Source organism: Drosophila suzukii, chromosome 2L, assembly GCF_043229965.1.
Source record: "Drosophila suzukii chromosome 2L, CBGP_Dsuzu_IsoJpt1.0, whole genome shotgun sequence".
Classification (NCBI taxonomy): Eukaryota; Metazoa; Arthropoda; class Insecta; order Diptera; family Drosophilidae; genus Drosophila; species Drosophila suzukii.
Window position 1 is genome coordinate 21,428,333 of NC_092080.1, and position 18,400 is coordinate 21,446,732.

Below are 18,400 nucleotides of genomic sequence, written 5' to 3' on the forward strand. Positions count from 1 at the left end.
CCATCGTCACCTCGTCAACGTCATTAGCCAGTCGAGGCTTTTGTTTCGCTGGCCCACAGTAAGCAGATTCGTTTACTCCACTTACTCGGCAGGCATTTCCTAGATAGGCGAAAAAATAAATTTTCGATTATCAAACTTCCACAAACCTTTTCAAATTTTTCTTGACGTTATGTTCAATCACCTATGCGTTTCGCAGCATTGATAATATGGCGAAAATCCAACTTGCACAGATATATTAAGTTATGTTATATACATCACGGCAGTATAAAATAATTAGTCACCGTCTTAACCAATGTCCATCTCCTAAGAATTGACGTCAAAGGTAGAAAACACAGATCATTCACATTCTGCAACCGAAAGCTGTTTTAAAAATCGATGGTCTCTGTATGCTAATTTAACTTTAAAGTCTGTTCATGAGAATATGTGATCGGAGTTGTTGTAGTACACAACATTAAAAAATAAATTCAAACTTTGAATTTATGCGCTATATTAAATTTGATTTTAAAATAAATATCTTATCAAAGAACTATGAACCTTTTCTTATTTCTATTATTTAAAGAGTAAAACAAATATATTTTATAAAAAAGTATACCGCCACTCAATGCGCGTATTTATAGTAGGACTAGGTTTTTACCTATCCTTAGACCTCTGAATAATGTTGTGTTCAAAAAGTATTGAATAAAATTGTTGAGAGCCAAATGGAATTTTTATATTTTCCACAAAAATACTTTTCAAAAAGCAAAGTGTATATATTTATTGCATTAGGGTCTCAACATATTTAATATTAAAAGATTGTAGCACGTTTTTGATTTAATTTTATTTGCAACATGTGACCAAAATCGTACTCATGTGTTCATCTGCCATTTTTGTTTGGAAATCTATCGACATTAGTGAAGCATGTTTCTTTTTGTTAATATTGTCTTAGTGTAAATCGACATTTGTTAAATAAATTGTTAAGTTTTTCAATCCTTTTAAAGCCTCGACATTTAATAACTGTCTGTTAACGCTGATAAAAATATATATCGAGTTACTCTTAATACTCTCAGTTCCTTGTTTTTGCATGGTTCACTCCAATCTACTCTAGAGCAAACATATCATCATGAAATCGGACATTTCGTAAGCTCGAAATTAATTATTACGCTTGTTATGAAATGGTACTAAGTTACTTAATGGGGAATCCAGTCAAAGTTGCATTATTAAATTTAACCGTCACAATGAAACCTTTAAAGCCCTGCTAAATAGAGAACGTTTTGATTTTCGATCTTTAGTAAGATATAAAAAACGGAATGCATGTAACAACATTGTTAATTATAAATGTACACTTATTCAATTATAGTGATACCGTAATCATTCCCTATAAATATGAACGTGTTTTTAAATAAAATGTTCAGTTTCTATACAAATTCAGAAAAAAATGCAGATGATTAAGTTCTACGTCTTTCTGACTTTAATTGCAGATTCCTGCGTGAGGAATTTTTATATATTTAAGCGAGTAGTTTTTGATAAAATTAATTTTCCAGATGTCCTTTCCAAAGTCGTACCAAGCTAGATTTGTGTCATGGAACTCAAAAGGATCAATAGTGGATTTTCGGGTTCGGTTTTTAGGGAGAGAACGGAGGCTCAATGGATCGGTAATTATTTCTGAAGATTTGGATAGTAAACGTTTTACTATGTCAGCCGAGACCTACTCCGATGTCAGTGGCGGTGGGGATTACAAGCTGATGCCCTTTTCAATGCCTCATCAATCCATTTGCCAAGCCGCGAAGAACTACGGGATTTACTTCAGGGCTACTTTAAAGTATGGTGTGAATACGGACATTCCCTTCGAATCAAACCCATGTCCCATACCGAAGGGGAATTACTATATGAAGAATGCCTCGATCGAAACGGACGACTGGCCGTATATAATGCCAAGAGGATACTTTAAGGGAGTGGCCAAATTCAAAAAGGATAACAAAGTTGTCGGTACCCAAGAAGTTGTAATTTTTATAGAAGATCGCACACCATAAAATCCAGCATATAAATGCTAAGTAATTTTTAAAATATGTGGGCCTTTAACGATGATAATGAATTTGTATAAACGAGTTCCAACCACCAATCTTAGCCAGTTTAAGAACTTTAAAGCAATTACAGTACGGGCGATAAATGCTAATCAAATCGTCTCATGAGACAAGCTGCCTTAATTTGCGTTCAGCTCGGGGTTTTAACTATATATGGATCATGATCTCATTGGCTGTTACTTGCGCATAGCCAGTGCCCATTCAAATACCAAATAGACGGCCGAACTTGTGGTCCGCAAGTAGCTTCAGTTCGGATTTCGGGTTAGTGTTCGACTTCAGTTGCCAATTTAGTATTTAGTGACAAAACACAGATAAAAGCGATTCAATTTGAATATTGCCAGCCCATCCGCCTTGAGCTCTCGCACACACGAGCTCTCCGCTCCACCCCCCTTGGATACCCGCTTTTGGCCATCCTCGTTGCGCGTAAGCTGATCTAAGCCAAAATAGTAAAACCTATTAAAAATTATTATTGTCCCATCTTCATTAAGCCAGAGCCACAAAGCCACACCGAGCCAATCGAGGCGAAAATACGATTCCATATGCATAAATTTCGTTGGCAGCTGCCGAGATAGATATTGAACTCATTGTGGGTACAGTGCGGTTCATTGCGAACAAGTTTTAGACGTTATATAAAAAGTTTCATTAGTTCCCATGTGGCTAAAAGTACACAAACATTCAAATGTATTTTAATTCTATTTATATATATTTTTAGTATAGCACAAATATTTATCCTATAGTTTCGCAACGAACTGTTCTTAATTATATGTGTGCACGAATTTATAGGCAAGTTTCTGTTTAAAATTCGTACTTTCATGATATTTATTGCTGAAACCCCGCTAAAGCCGAAAAGCAAATACTAGACAATAAAAACGGCTTCTTATTTACATAGAAATGTTTTTCGAAAAAAACGAAATATAAATAAATAAGTATTGAATGGGCTAATCAGAGTGTAGTTCTGCTTACCTGATGGTCGCTGGTTAGTGGCTCGATTGTAACCTGCCTAGAAGATTCTCATCTTTTGGCGGACTGACGTAATTCTCACTTGGAGATCGGGTCCAACGCGAAACTTTCACACAAGACGACGGCGATTAATACACAAATTTGTATTCAACTAGGAGATATTCACTTGAACACTTTCTGTGATGGAAGGGCAACAATTTAAGGTCGAGTCCAAGCAAATGGGCTGATTCAGTGGTATTTATTATTATATAACTCGGATACCATAAGAATGTTTTAGAATTTACCCCATTACAATTTCGTAATTCAAAAAGTGAATAAATTTGTTAAGTTTTTGAATACTATTTTTCTTAAAATAAGATCCAACTTTAATCAAAAACCTACACCCTTAAATTGTTTCTAAGGAACTTTCCTTATACTAAGCTATTAAGTGACTTTATTCAATTCGCTCCTTGCATTTAAAGTTTATATTTTCTGTATTATTATAAATAAATCGGGTAGTTGTGGGATGGCAACGTGAGGTCGGAATAAATTAAGTTAAACCGGAATATCATGACGAAAATCCACCTGATCAACAATTCTTAGTAATTTGCAAATGTCCAAACGTGGCTCAAAGAACTCAAGGGGCATGCCGCCAAAAGAGTCCGCCGACATGGCTTTTAGCATAATGCCGCGTATCCACCGCTAAGATGACGGGCAACAGCCTCTTAAGACCTGGGCGGGAAAATGGGAAATGGAAAGGGGCGTGGCGTGGCGGGGAGGGGGTCGTGTAAACACTACAAAGCTGCGTGGAAACTATCTGAGCGCCGCTGCCAAGTTGTCACTCGTCGCTGGGAAATGCAACTAAAAGCGACACTAACCCAATTTCTGTAGGGCCTAATAAAATTATAAACTTTTCACCAGCCAAGCCGACGACGTCGCCGTCTCGCGAGCAACAAAACAAACACACACCGGGGATTGGGGGGCGTGGTAATTGCTTTGCACCAGCTCCTAACATCAAGGAGGCGGTGGGTGGTTCAGGGGGTGGTTCTGGAGGAGGTTCAGGGGGTGGTTTGGGCCACCTCTCGAGGCTGGCAGGGCAAACATCAGCGCGCGGTCACGACAACGACAACGACGACGGGAGATGGCAGCCAGAATTTTGTAGATACGGGAAAAAGCACTTGGCCTCCTGGGCGGGAAAGGGGCGGAACAAATAGGAGCAGCTGGGGGCGTGGCAACGGGAGCTGCGGCCGAGGAGCAGCTCGGTTGAAACAATGGGCATAAATGCATGGCTTTGCCACCTCTTCAAAACGGGGTTAATAAAGTTGCGCATGGCAAAGTCTGAACAGGTCGGAGTCAACACTCAAAAAAAGCAATCCATCACCTAGGATTCTTTTTTAAAAACGAATATCCAGCTCAATCACACTTCCAACAAAAAATCTCTGCTTTAAACTGTAAGGCATGTATGCTTGCTTAAAGAAGAAGTCTTCGGATTATATAACATTGCGGTTGTATTATTAACAAAAAAAAACCTAATTTAATTTACGAATATATATATTTTCTAATAATTCTACAATCACTTTAATTTGTAATACACTATCCACATACCAATGTTATTCTCAAATCTATTTTCATCAAATCTAAATATTTGTTTCAATATCACCAACTAAACAACTATGATATATTTTAATAATTTGAAAAATCAAATTAAACCCATAAGATGGGTTGGGTTTCAATTATATTTTCAAATGTTAAATCTCATTCAGTTTTTTTCAGTGCAGGGGCAGTCACCGCAGGAGCCTCAGCTGCAGCTTGCATGCAATTTGTGTGGTAAACAGAGTCCCGTGGTCGCAGTTGGAGGAGCCGTATATGGGGACCCGTGGTCCCGAGTCCGGGCGGGGTGCCCCGAGTCGAGTGCCTGCTCAGAGCACTGCCCTGCAGGTGGAGCAGGTGGAGCAGGTGAGATGGTGCCTCCGAAGGTGTCGCTGCTTCTCACCTTCTTTTCCTGCTTTCCTGCCGTTTACTCTGCCCTGATTTCTCTCTATTTCTGCTGGGTCCTACTTATGCGTGTGTATTGGTAATCCCTGGCGCTGGGCCCATTCCTGACCAAAACTTTTCATTTCGAAATCAAATCCATATCCAAATCCTACCATTATTTGGCATGAAGCTGCGTAAGCCGTTGGGGAGTCAAGGCTATCTGGATGCCAGAAACTTGACCCATTTGGCATGGGATTGCGGTTATGGTTGTTATGAGGCTGACTGTTGCGTAATTCATGCTTTCATTACAAGTTTTAAAATTGAATGGATAATATAATAAGGACTTTTCACAGTTAAAATGCATAGCCATAGATTTTAATGGGCTGATAACAACATTTGTAAACGAGAAAAATACTAAGTTTAGTGAGCTAAGTAAGGGTTTGTTTGTAAAGACTACAAATAAGAAATAATAAGAGAAAATTTTAAGAAATGGTATATCTAACTCTATAAAATTATTTACATTTGATAATCATATCACGCATAATGTAATCATATTTTAAGATTCAAATATGTTTTAAAATGTATTAGAATTTCGTATACTACGATCTTTTTTTGTTCAAAGAATAAAGATTACTTTTGCATTTCTGGGTTATTTAACTCTGGCTGTATTGAGCTAAATTTTAATTTAATATTAATTACCTAGCTACCTCTACCGAAACCCACTTTTATTGATGTTTTTATATTGATTGACAATTAAACAAGTTTAAAGCAACCCAATTGGACGACTTATCAGACAACCTACATACTCGTAAAATCAACATTTGCGCGAAAACTAGTGGCATTTAAATGCGCTGTTGTTAGGGCTGCGTAATCAACGCTTATTCATTTCAATTTTAATTGCAGTGCAGGCACACACACACAGACGTACACTGTGCAAAAATAGGGAAAGCACACAGGCAGTTAACGGGTTTTTGCATTATTGCGAATACCAAAGCCACTTGGCAGCATCATTGATTTTTCTTCTCCGGCCTGGTCTTTTCTTTTCCTTCCCTTTGGCCCAATATTTTCGCTGCCACTCTTTATATCTTTGCTACCGTTTGTTATGTTTTTTTGCTTTCTTCAATTTTGTTTTCCACTCTGGCTTTGGCTGTTGTTTTTCCAGCCCCGTTTTGCCCGTTTAGGCCAAATTACTTTGGCTGGAGAAGCACGTGCATGCAAAGGATACGCCATATATATGTAAGGGGTACACACAAACCCCAGTGAATGTAAAGCTCGCCTGTCTTTGGAGCGATTCCTGCCAGCTGCTGTGGTGGCACAGTTACCAACTCTGTGTGGCACACACGCTGCTGTTTTTCCTCCTGGTTTTTCCTCCTTTTTTTGTGTGTGCGTGCGTGTGTACTTGTCTCGCGTGCCTCACATTCAAAGGGAAAAATGATGGTGGGGCCAGAGGGATGTGGGTTAACTAAACCGGCTGGCATAACCCCTCGTAACGAGGGGACAACAATTTAATTTTAATTGCCGCACTTTTCAGTAGGCCTCCTTTCGCCCCTAAAAAGCTACTCAAAATCGATCATACGCACCGTGCGCCGCCGGATGCCCAAAACAAAAACAAAGCCCAAATGGGGACAACAAGAGCAAATGGGAAAAAATCAATTTGTATTAAGAATGAAATTTCGATTTGCGTTCGCCTTTATTTGACCACGAATCGGGGTACAAATAAAATCCAGCAAGTTATGTATGTACTGGCCCCCTATGTACATGGGCCTGTGTGTTTTATGTGCCCCAACTCGATGCGAGTGTGTAAGTGTGCCTGTGTACGAGTCCTTTTACATAATTAAACGGCGGCACGCGTTGACTGGGCTTTAAACCTGCGGGGAAAAGCAGCTTTAAGGGGGCACTGTGCCCATTTGCTTGGACCCAGACCCAGCACAAGGACAAGGAGGATGCGAGCCACTCGGCCATGATTTCCCCCGAGCTTTCATCCGCCTTCCACTTATCACCATGTCAGGTCGTCAGGTTGTCAGGATATCGGGATATCAGGGCATCAAGATATCGGGCACACTCACTTCCAGCACACTGAGCGGATCGCGGGATCGCAGGATCACTCGCTGCAGCCTTTCACTTTTGCCCTGGCTCCGGACTTTGGCTCCTGGGGAGCTGGAGCAATGCAATCCTGGCTTTCACAAACACAAACACTCAGACACTGGCACTTGGCACTGGCACAGACACTGACGCAGACACACACACGGCAATCGCAGAGGGGACTCACTCGCAAAGGCGAATCGCTGGCAACTAATTTGGGTGACTGCCTGGTGGTCGCGTCGGGTCGTTGGTGCTGCTGCACTGAGGTGTCCGTGTTTCGTCCCACGGACGGATGTGTTCCAGTTCCAGCCACAGTCGAGTTCGCAACCAGTCGCTGAAAGCTCCGGAAACCCAAGGACTGCTACATGCGGGCACCCTCAACCATTTACACTCGAAAAAAAAGTATACAAGTTATTATTAGTTTTGTGCTATTGGGCACTTCCTGAAATCTTTAATTTTTTGTAATCGCTGAAAAAAGACTAGCAATAGGTCAATCATTTACTTAGCAATAAGCTAGCAACTAGTTGAGCAACAACCCTAAAAAAATGCCTAGAAATAAGCCTAGCAACTAGCCCAGCAAACTGGCTGGCAAATACCTGGTAAATAGCCTAGCAATAAGTTTACCGAAACGCCCATAGAAAATTTAAGCAATTAGTTACCAATAAGCCTAACAATAAGCAATAAGCGTAGCTAGCAATAAGTCTCCCAATAAGCCTATCAAAAACGTAGCAATAGAGGATAGAATAGTTATTTCTTGCTTTTTGATAGGCTTGCTGCCAGGCTATCAAAAAGCATAGCATATAGGCTAACAAAAAGCCTATGAACTAGTGTAGCAAGAAACAATGCAAGAAGCCGAAAAACTAGCCTACTAATTAGCTTGGCCATATGCTTAGCAAGAGGTAGCAACAAGCCTAGCAAAAAGCATAGCAAAAAATCTAGCAATTGACATTGAATAGTATTTCCTTGCTTTTTGTTAGGCAACACATAGAGAAACTCCGAAAAACTAGCCTAGCAATATGCTTAGCAAGAGACATAGCAAAAAGCCTAGCGAAATCGGTAGCAAAGAGCATAAAAAAGGCCTATAATGGAGCCTAGCAAAAACATAGAAAGAAGCCAAGCAAAAAGCATAGCAAAAATCATATAAAAAAGCCTACTATGAAGCTTAGCTTGGAAGAAACTGTCATAGACCCAAGGATCAACAGACATATACCAAATGTTAGCTCTTGTTTGTAACAAAAAAGGAAACAGGGGCTGTTAGTACTTTTACAATAGTTATGGATTCATTTTTGTGAGTGTAATATGCTGCTCAGAGAGGTCGCAAGCTTTGAGCGCGACCTATCCCAAAGCTTTTGGCTCGGATGGCATCCACACGCGGTGCCTTCCAGTGCGCAGTGTTGGGCCTGCGCGAGATTGGCGCCAGCACGTGCCACGACGCAGTCCAGCTGTTGGTTGGCGAACCCACCATGCCCCCTGACCCTGCCCAATGCACAACACCCCTTCGGGCGCCCCTCCATCCCAGTTGCCATTCAAATCAGAGCCGAGCTGCGGGCTGACTTCTGACCATTGATGGCGCACGCAGGCGGGTCAAAGGGGCCATCTGCGAGGAGAAGGTGGCTATGTGCTGCGGTCGAATGCACTCGGGCATGGCCCAAAATGGACGCAGCTGGAGCTGGAGCTGGTGGCCTGGGGGCCGAGCACGAGTATCTCCAACTCCAGCCACCGTCGGCCCTTCGCCGAAGCCTTCTTTATTGACTTTAGCCTTCCAATTGGGTTTTTAGGTCAGCGTCAGCCTTCAGCCCACACGAACACACACACACATATATTGGATGCAGTCAGCAGCTCAAAGGAGCTCGGACATTGGACATCGCACATCGGGCACACAAAATCACCCATCCTGCTATCCATGCTCACTGGCCAACTGCAGCTGACACTTGTGGGATGTCACAGCGGATCGATGGTCGAGATAAGCCAGCTGAAATTCACTTTCACTATGCCTAATTACTTAATTCACTTTTCCAAATTTGGTTTGTGCCTCCAGCACAACAAAGGTCAAAATAAAGTGCAGGTAGGCTTGCCATAAGTCGCAAATTAAAATGCACCTTTCGTGTTGTAATTAAATAAGCCAAGGCATTAAAAGAGTTAAAATATTTAAGTGCACCAAGGCACTGCTAAATATCTAAATTTTTTGGCTGCAGATTTTTTGGATTATTTTTCGGTATATTTCGGCGTAGGCATATTTATAAAATTAAGTGGATACAGTAAAGTAAATGGCTTAGAACTAAAATTAAAATCAAACATACATGGTACGAATTTCCAAGTATTATTTATTCTTCAAATTTTTAAGTAAACATTAAAAATAATGAATAGTTCTGTTTAAATCTGAACATTTTTGAAATGATCAGCACAAACCTCTTAAGATAGCCAACTATGTGTGATGACCGAAATTCACCTAAAATAGAGGCCTGGCTTTCCGTCTAATATGTGTGTCGTAGAGCTTCTGTTGGCTTATTTATTGTGTGGCTGTGAATCATCGAATGAATGGCTTGTCAGCCGAAAGGAGGAAGGCGATGCAGTACCAAGGACTTGACGCATTTTGTGTGCAAAACGTTTCGAGCTTATTGTTCCAAACTCGATGCCTATGCCTCGGGCCTGGCTCTCGAGACCCGTCCTCATCGGGCATAATTTGTTGGATCCGTCGGATCATCACAAAAGAAAAGCGATGTCATCGGCGAAAATGCAGCACAGCTTTCCAGGCGACCGGATTGTGGTTCGGGGAGTTGCGGGGCAGGCTTCTAAACAATGCCGACCAATTTCCAAAACAATGTCAGCGTGCGCAATTTTAATGATTGCAGATATTTTAATGCGGCACCAAGTTATTGTTCTCATAATGCTGCTTTACACTGAAGAAAATTAATAATATCTATAAACAAAGAAAATAATATCCAACAGTCCAAAGTTAACAGAGTCGTTGCCCCTTTTTTCACGCTCAACATTCTAGAAAAATGGACCACACTTATAACCTGAATATTTTCGATATTATGTGTACCTTCTGTTTAAAATTTAACGTTTTTAAGAACCAAAGATGGACTTTTTATTCCCGTTATTCCCGAAAAAAGGGTATATTATTATTTTTAAAAAGGGTCAAAAATAATTTCCAATATGTATATTAAGTATTCCTTTGAAAAAACATTGTTTTGGCCTTATATACTTATTTAATTACTATCAAAAAAACGAAGTTAAAATTTTTCTCGCTGTCTCTGAAATATTTCAAAATGTATTGGTATCTGAATCTGGTAGCTGCAACGTCAGCAATGGGTGGCCCAATCGCTATGGAAATTTCTGTAAAATTAGTTCATCCAGCACAACATGCCATCGCCTGTCGCAGGGGTCTTAGTGGATGGACATGGATGGATAGATGTGTGTAAGTGTTTTTTGCACTGTGAAACTGTTTTCGGCAAATGCAAAATGATTGATTGACTCTCAGCATCATTATTATTAGCATTTTTGGGTTCGGGTCTCCGTTTTGCCTGCGCTTCTGGCTAATTAACAGACCTGGCCAACTCCGATTTGGTATTGGCGATGGTGTTGGCCTGGTTCATTCAACTCTGGCGCTGATGGGTGAAGTACAACCGTTGGACACGACTGCCTGGCCAGGTCACTAATTGAAGCCGAGGAGGAATTACTAGATAATTTAAATGTGTTACGGTAGCCCAGCATTAGCCAAAGCCAATTTTCACTTCGCATCTTGCCTCTTGGCTTCTTTCTTTGCACGGATGCTGCACATTAATTTTGGATCGCTATTTTACCAATTTGAATACCATTGAAAAATACGGACCCCAAAATTGTATTTTATCCTATCATGTTATAGAAATAAAAACTTAAAGGTTTTGTTTTGCACTTATTATACAAAATCCTAAAATAGTAGGTAAATAATTTTAAAAAAATTCGTTGGGATTTTGTTTATAAATTCTCTAAGCAGTTAGTAAATCAATCGTAAGTTTAAAACATAAATCACTAAGTTAGTTAAAGGTTGTAAATTATACAAATTGAATCATTCTTGACAAAGCTGTTTTGGCTAATCCTGTATAGTGCATTTGGTTGAGTGTTTTATTAATGGTGCATGCTCTAAATATTAAGTAAACTAGATTTTAAGTAAGCCCATAAAATACCTTGATCATTCAAAATGTATTAAGTATAAGTCCCATAGTAACATCACTTTGATAGCTCATCGTTTGCAAAGATTACAAATACACAACCACCATTTACAAAACGCAAATTTACATTGGCTCTTCATTTACATCTCGTTTTGACTGGAAAAAAACCGGCAGCGGTAATATTAAGTTTCAAATACCCAGTCTTAAGAGACTGCGTAATACGTATTCAAGTCGGTTTTTATGAGTTATGCCCTCTAAGCTCGGAGGCAACTGTACCTTGTGCAATGTGACCGACGCCATTTTTGAGCCAACGGCACTCAATTCGTAGACTACGATGGCCGACAAACTTACATTCCATGCATATAAAGCACACACCGTCAGATACTCACTCATACACAGTTAAGTACCTATTTGTCCAGACGCTTTCCAACTTATTTTACATAATAACATGGGCAGTACCCCCACGAATACGAACACATAAAACTGGGAACATACCACCACACTGGTCAGTACTAATACTCTTATAACCCTTTATTTGCGTGCTTTTGTTGGCTATAAAATTGTTTTTTCTTTATCATAATTAAATTCATGGTTCGTGTATCATCTTCAAAAAAACCAAACCGAAAGAAACACTCTCTTGATCTTTCTCGCTCTCTTTCGGCATTTAATTCGTGTGCCGCAAGGTGAGTTGAGCGGTACCAATAAACGTACATATGTACAGTCATATTTACCTCGATCATTTCTATTGTCCACACACGTTCGATAGAAAAGGAGAGCAACAGGGCAAAGAGAGAGATAGATGGAAAGTAGCGTGTGTGGGCAGCGAAAGATTGGAGGGGAGGGGGGACAGCTTCTAAATTACAGATGGTACTACCCAGTAGATATATTTTATGTCCAGATTTTTAAAATTGTATCCGCACTTAAGCTCTATAGGGTTATACTTTTCAACTATCAAGGGTTTTTCCAAAATGGTTATTTATTACACAATTCTGAAAAGTTTTAAGAGTGAACAGTTTAAAACTGTATAATATATATTTATTAGTCAAAAGGACCACGATCCCACAAAAGGAATTGTTTAATCCCAGAAACAAATAAAAATATCTTAATTTTTTCTGTGTAACATAGCGGCTTGTATTCTTTTTTAACTTCACATATTATGATTACTAAATAATGAGTTGTTTTTCAAGAAAATTCCGTGCTCAATGTTCAGCGATTTGTATTAATCTTTCGAAAATACCTATTTCAACAAAGTAAACCTAAATATTTTTGTGGAATTTAGTTTTCCAGGGTGCTTGAGGAACCGGTATCACCCCACCCTCCCAGTTTTAGTTGTTGAATTTAATTATGCTGCCGTTGGCTCTACAAATTCCATCCAATCTAATGCCGTGGGGTAATCTCAAGCAAAACGAAAGCGCCACCCATCCAAAGACATCTCTCGGTCTTCCTCTCACTCGCACTCACTCGTTGTTAGACGTTTCTCCCCACCGATTTTTCACGTACACGCATTTCTTTTGATAATTTCATAATCATGTTTCTATTTTTCACATTGATAACTCAGCCAGAGATCACCGGAACTGAGAGCTTTATAGGATGGGGACTCTTCTGTGCGTACATGGCCCAATGCGAGTGTCAATAACTCATCGCTGACATCGAATGCTGGTCGCCAACGCAACTGCTCATCCCCCTCACCTGACCCCATCCGTTTGGAAAAACTAGTGGAAAACCCGCTTCGAATTGCTGCACGAGCTGCAAGACAAATGAATTGTCATTTGCCTCGTGTGCAGCGCGGGACCTAACAGATCGGAGTATTTATCCCATGGCTGATATATCTCCCTATTAGGAGTTCGGGTACAAAACTTAGATGACTCCATTAAATAGAAAACAGACAAATATTCTGAAAAATGATAAAACTACATTCTCGGCGAGTCGATATTTTGATTATTGATCAGTCATATTTTTCTTGAAACCCACAAAATCGTGTACGTTAATCAGCGTAACTTTTTGTGATCGAAGTTAAATATATCAGTATATCAGTATAAATATCTCTTAAGATACAATTTTTCAAAAAGGTTTTCGATTTGTCCAGGCAAATTTTTCCACTTGGTCAGTACCAGTCGACGAAAATAAAGTTGAATATGAGCAACGTACTAAATCCGAGGCCCCTGAAATAATATCAAAATAACACAAATGTCATAAACATAAACCATTAAAAGCAACCTGAAAATACTGATTCTTTTTATTAAAAATAAACTTTAACCACCCACGAATACAATTGTTGTTGTTTATATTAGTTTTATTTTTTCATAGCAATTTCTTTCGTCCATTGAAATGCGTACAAAAATCATTTAGACAGATCGTGGCATTAAAGAAATATGTACAGAAATGCATACATATAAACGCAGATATATCAAGCGCAAAACAACCGAATATTTTAATTAGAGTATATATAAAAAATAACAACAACAAAGGAAACATTCAACAAATGAGAAAAAACGAGAAGCGAAAATGGGGCAAGGGGGGCGACAAGGGCGGGGGCAGCAACAAATATTAACAATAATTATACCCAAAATATCAAGACGCGACACCTATTCCATATAAATTTTAGCTTTCCACAATTTTTTTCCGTTCACTCTCGATAAAAATAACATTCCACACGTACACATACAAGTAGAGGGGGTTCGGTGGGGCGAGGAGAAATAGATTTGGGAAGTGAATTTTGGACAGTACCTACACACCACCACCACCCAACCTCCCCCTAGAAACGAGGCTGAGATGCTGTGAAAGGGGGTGTGGTGGGGCCTGTGGACAAAAATAAATACAAATGTCGCCGGCATCAATAAGATATAAATTAAAAGCGTACTACAATCCCAATGTTAATTAGAGAAGCACGAGGAACGAAGAGAATGCGGCGGAGGTGGAGCTAAAGATGAGGCTAAGGTGGAGAGAAGTGGAGCGAGGGATGAGAGAATCTCCATTGTACACTGGGAAAAGTACAGAATTAAGATTATAAAACATTAATTAAAAAAACTCCTGTCGAACTTCAAAGTAAAATAGCACTAATGAAACACAACCGTCGTTGTTATCCAATTAGATGGTACTATTTTGACCTTTTAACTATATTAGTTTAGTTTATGTTATAGTTTATGGAACTCAAACACTTCAAAATTTCAAGTTAGAAAACCTAGCGAAAATAAAGGAAATTTTCTCTGTTATTAATATAAAAGAATTTGCATTTGTAGGAACATATATTGGTCCCTATTTATAAATCCTAAGTGATTCGACTGAATTGAAATTTTTTCCTAATATGATATTCTATATAAAACGATTGTAGGTTTCTTCTAGTGCAAGTTCCCATATCCATTGGACCCATATCGGTCTGAAACTCCCAGCTCCCATCCTCCCTTCCAATTTCATACTTCGCTCCAGCGCAAGCGTTTGACATGCTGTCGTGTATCTATTAGATACATTAGCTACCGCATGCCGCAAGCTTGCACTCCCTTTAGGGATCTGTAGCTGCATCTACAGATCGTTGCATCTACAGATCGCTGCGTTTATGGATCGTTGGGCTGCTGCGACAATATCGATGTTCTCGCATTTGGAGTGTTTTTACACGTAAATTTATTTTGTTTTTGTCTACTTTAATAAAGTTGCATCTGCCGTGGGGTGCCACCTTATATAGCTTTAGCGTCTGCCAAAGTGGGAGGGAAAACTTTATTTATTCCAGCTTCGAGCAGCTTAATGACTTCCTGGAGGGGCGGCTACTGCGGGAAATCGGAGGAACAGAAAGATTATGGTTCGGTAGCGGTGTTATATCCTCCCTGGATCTGTCTCAAATTTATAAATTATTATTCCTGTATGATCAAGGGTACCTATACCTAAAGAAAAAATTCAAGAAGCGCCCATAAAGACTTTTTCACAAAAATAAAAAAAAAATATTAGAGTATCTTGTTCATACCATTTTATTTATTTAGTTACAAAAATGTATATATTTGTAAACTGTTTAAAATATTACTAAATTAGTTAAATGACAAAGTAAAATCCGCTTTTAGGAATTATTATACATATGTAGGTGAGCAACAAATGCAGGTTTTTCTTGGGTGCGTCACATTAATTACAATTTCAAATGAGGCCAAATGATTTATTTAAATCCGTTTGTCAACTACTGAGCATTCCAATGACTAAAATATTGATAGTATTAATTTGATACCCAAGCCTCCAAAACAAATTTCTTCAGTTTTAAAAATAGTCCTTTTTGTTGGCGTATTTGGAGTTAAACACAAATTTTTTAAGAACGTAATTTAATCTTAAATATTAAAAGAAAATCGGCTAAAGAAAAAAATGGTATCACGGTACCCATCAATAGAAAACATTAAAACAATAATTATATGTTTAAAAAAAAACAATATTATATCATAGCATAAAACTAAATGTAAAAAAAAATGGTTAAATTACGAGGCCTTCGAGGCACTATACCTCCAATGTTAGTTTTAGTGGTGTACTCTTTACTATCATCTTTAATAAATAAATTCATAAATAAATATTTTCGTCGTTTTTCTCTTGATACATGTTTAAAAAACAAGGTCAAGCTGAAAATAAGTTATATCGATTAAATCCGCGTCAATTTATGGTTACTATAATTTAGAAGAGGGCGCACATTTTATCGCACTTAGCACCCCATGAATCAAAAACCCAGGGTGCTCTCTTCTGCCCAAAACTGTTGGCCAAGAAAGCGGGCAATTCTGCAATTCAATTGGTCGGCTGTCTTTCTTCCCGGACTCTCTGCAGTCTCAGTCTTCAACCTTGCCACTTCGCCTGGCTGGAAAAGTAAACACAATCTGATTGTATGGCTTAGATAATAGCCCCCAGAGTGTGTAAGTGTGTGAGTGTGCGGGTGCCTGTTGGCCAGATTGGGAAGGGGATAGAAAAGGCCGAAAAGCCGTCGAAGCGTTGCATGCAACATGTTCGCTGTCGAGCGTCGAGCCCCGATGTTCGACGCATCCGACGAGCCGAAGTATCTGACGGATACGCTTACGAAAACAGGAATTCTTATTACGCGCAGTACAATTTCAGAAATCAGTCGGGCAGCAAGTGTCGTGGTTCAAGTGCGGCTAATTTGGCTTATTTGTGATTTTCTGTTTTGCTGGCTTAGTAAACTATCAAAACTGAAAAATAACAAAGACCATAAAATTAAATTTGGAAACCAGAACTAATAAAATACGAACAAATAAAAACAAGAACAACCATAAATTAGCAACCGAATAAGAACAAATAAACACTGTGTTGTTGAATATTTTCAAAAGAAATCCAAGAAATTCTAGTTTCTAGTGCAAAACTATAAAAACAAACTGCAACGGCAACGCGTCGGCAAATTGGCATAAATAAATAAAATCACTGTCGTTTTTCTGCTGCTGTTCTTTTTTTACAACCTGATTTTTATGAATGAATGCAGCTACAGCGAAAAAACCGCAACAAAAGAGCGAGACGGAGCGAGTCGCGTGCACAGGAGCGAAATTGCAGAAGAAAAGGGGGGCGCCCTCCGATAAAAAAAAAAGCGGACAGGTTGTCCCGTTCGATGGCCGCCCACCGCCCACCTCTGCTGCTGTTGTTGTTGTTTTTGTTGTTGCCTCTTTTCCGCTTTTCCTAGGCGACACACGCTCACGCTTGTCACTTTGTTGCTTTTGCTTTCGCCTGTCAGCGGCTGTCACAAGCACACACACACGACAGCCACACACACATGCAGCAATTGTTGTCGTTGCAAAATTAATAACGGAAGTTGTGCATTTTATTAATAAAACGAAATTCGCACAGAACCAGATTCACTATCAGAATCAGTAAAAAAAAACCAGAACACGAAACTCGCTGCGAAAAAGAGCAAAGACACAAATAAAAAACAGAAATCGCCAGTGCAGCGCGACGGCTTCTCTTCTTGTGGCGTTTTTCCTCTATTTCGTTTCGCTTGTTTTCCGCTTCTCGGAAATCCCTGGAAATCGCTCTCTGTTTTGCCTCCCATTCTCACTCATTTATTCTTATTGTTATTGCAGTTGTGCAGTGTTGAAAAACCAAACTAAATTCAAAATCGGCTCGAAAGAAAAGTGCTAAAGTCCCATCAATAAACCCACAAAACAAATTCAAAAGGGAAATCCCTCGAATAATAACCCTCAGTGTTTCAAAAGTGTTCAAATTTTACAACTGTGGCATCGCATCACCAAAATCAGCGACTGCTTTTCTGCATCATCGTGCGTTTCCAGGAAAAATAGGAGAAAAACAGTGCAAACGGTAAGTTTTCGGACAGTCTATAAGTAATATTTGTTTTTTTCAACTGGTTCCTAGAAACATGATTTGATCATCTTGGGTTACACATTCTTAACTGCAAATGTAATTTCAATGTGCCAAAATCAAATTTTTGAAGACCAATACCTTATCTTTGAAGTTCCTAGTTTTAGTTCAAAGAAAATATAAGAACTAATTTCTGCGAATCGTAATGTATTATTTATAGCATTTTTATTTTAGTTTAGTTTTTCTTGCAAAGATAATTTTCCAAGTTCGTTATTGCTTTGCTAAATTTGAAATAAGCTTGAATGAAATATAATTTAAAAGTTTCGGATTTGCTCTCACGATTATTATAAAAAAATTAAATTCAATATGAAAGTATCTGTAATAGTTAGATAGTAGAAAGTATATATAAAATATGTAAATCTTATTAGTTACATATGTACATGTTTGTGTTATTTGCTAACATTTTTGGACTACAAAATAAACACATCGAAACGAAGAATTATTTGTCTAAACTAATTACAAATTAATATTCACAATATTTAATTCTAAAAACTGGTCCAATCTTACCCTAACATCAAATCTAATGCTAATCGTAAACCCAGTTGAAGTCCCATTAATATCGCTCTAACATATAACTTTCTCGCTTGTTTAAGATACATATGTTTTACTTTTAAATAACCCTGCGTTTTTAGTCTTTGATTTCATTTTTACAAATTAAATTAGGTTAGCGAATTTTTATTGACCCTGATATTTATTTGCGATCTCTCTCAGTGGTCGTAAACCGAGAATAGTGGCTTACAAAAACTGACTTACAAAAGGCGTTAGGATTGGGTATCATGGAAATATCTTCAAACTTGCTAAGCTAGTGGTAAAGTTTGAAGAATATGTATTATTTTTGGCTTAAACGCTTTCATG

General features: G+C 38.8%; 2 protein-coding genes across 5 annotated transcripts in view; both read left to right on the forward strand.

The window, feature by feature from the left end:
- Positions 1 to 1,367: 1,367 nt before the first annotated feature.
- On the forward strand, positions 1,368 to 2,713 carry LOC108016468 (uncharacterized). Its single transcript, XM_070998885.1, has 2 exons — positions 1,368 to 1,465; positions 1,521 to 2,713. The coding sequence occupies exons 1-2, from the start codon at positions 1,415 to 1,417 to the stop codon at positions 2,007 to 2,009; spliced, it is 540 nt and encodes a 179-aa protein (XP_070854986.1). The 5' UTR covers positions 1,368 to 1,414; the 3' UTR covers positions 2,010 to 2,713.
- A 13,552-nt stretch (positions 2,714 to 16,265) lies between these two features.
- ab (BTB/POZ-zinc finger protein abrupt) overlaps positions 16,266 to 18,400 on the forward strand; it is a 50,754-nt gene continuing 48,619 nt past the window's right edge. For 3 of the 4 annotated variants that reach the window (XM_036815719.3, XM_036815732.3, XM_036815727.3), the window contains exons 1-2: positions 16,266 to 16,311; positions 17,251 to 17,485. The gene's annotated coding sequence lies outside the window, so the exon portion shown is untranslated. Of the gene's footprint in view, positions 16,358 to 17,250; positions 17,486 to 18,400 lie in introns of all 4 variants that reach the window. The other variant, XM_036815724.3, reaches the window with a different exon arrangement.

Bases quoted from the DNA above. Each gene is read 5' to 3' on its own strand.
- LOC108016468 (XM_070998885.1), top strand. From the start codon at position 1,415: ATGCAGATGATTAAGTTCTACGTCTTTCTGACTTTAATTGCAGATTCC. The intron at 1,466-1,520 runs GTGAGGAATTTT...TTAATTTTCCAG, and splicing joins CTTTAATTGCAGATTCCTGC to ATGTCCTTTCCAAAGTCGTA.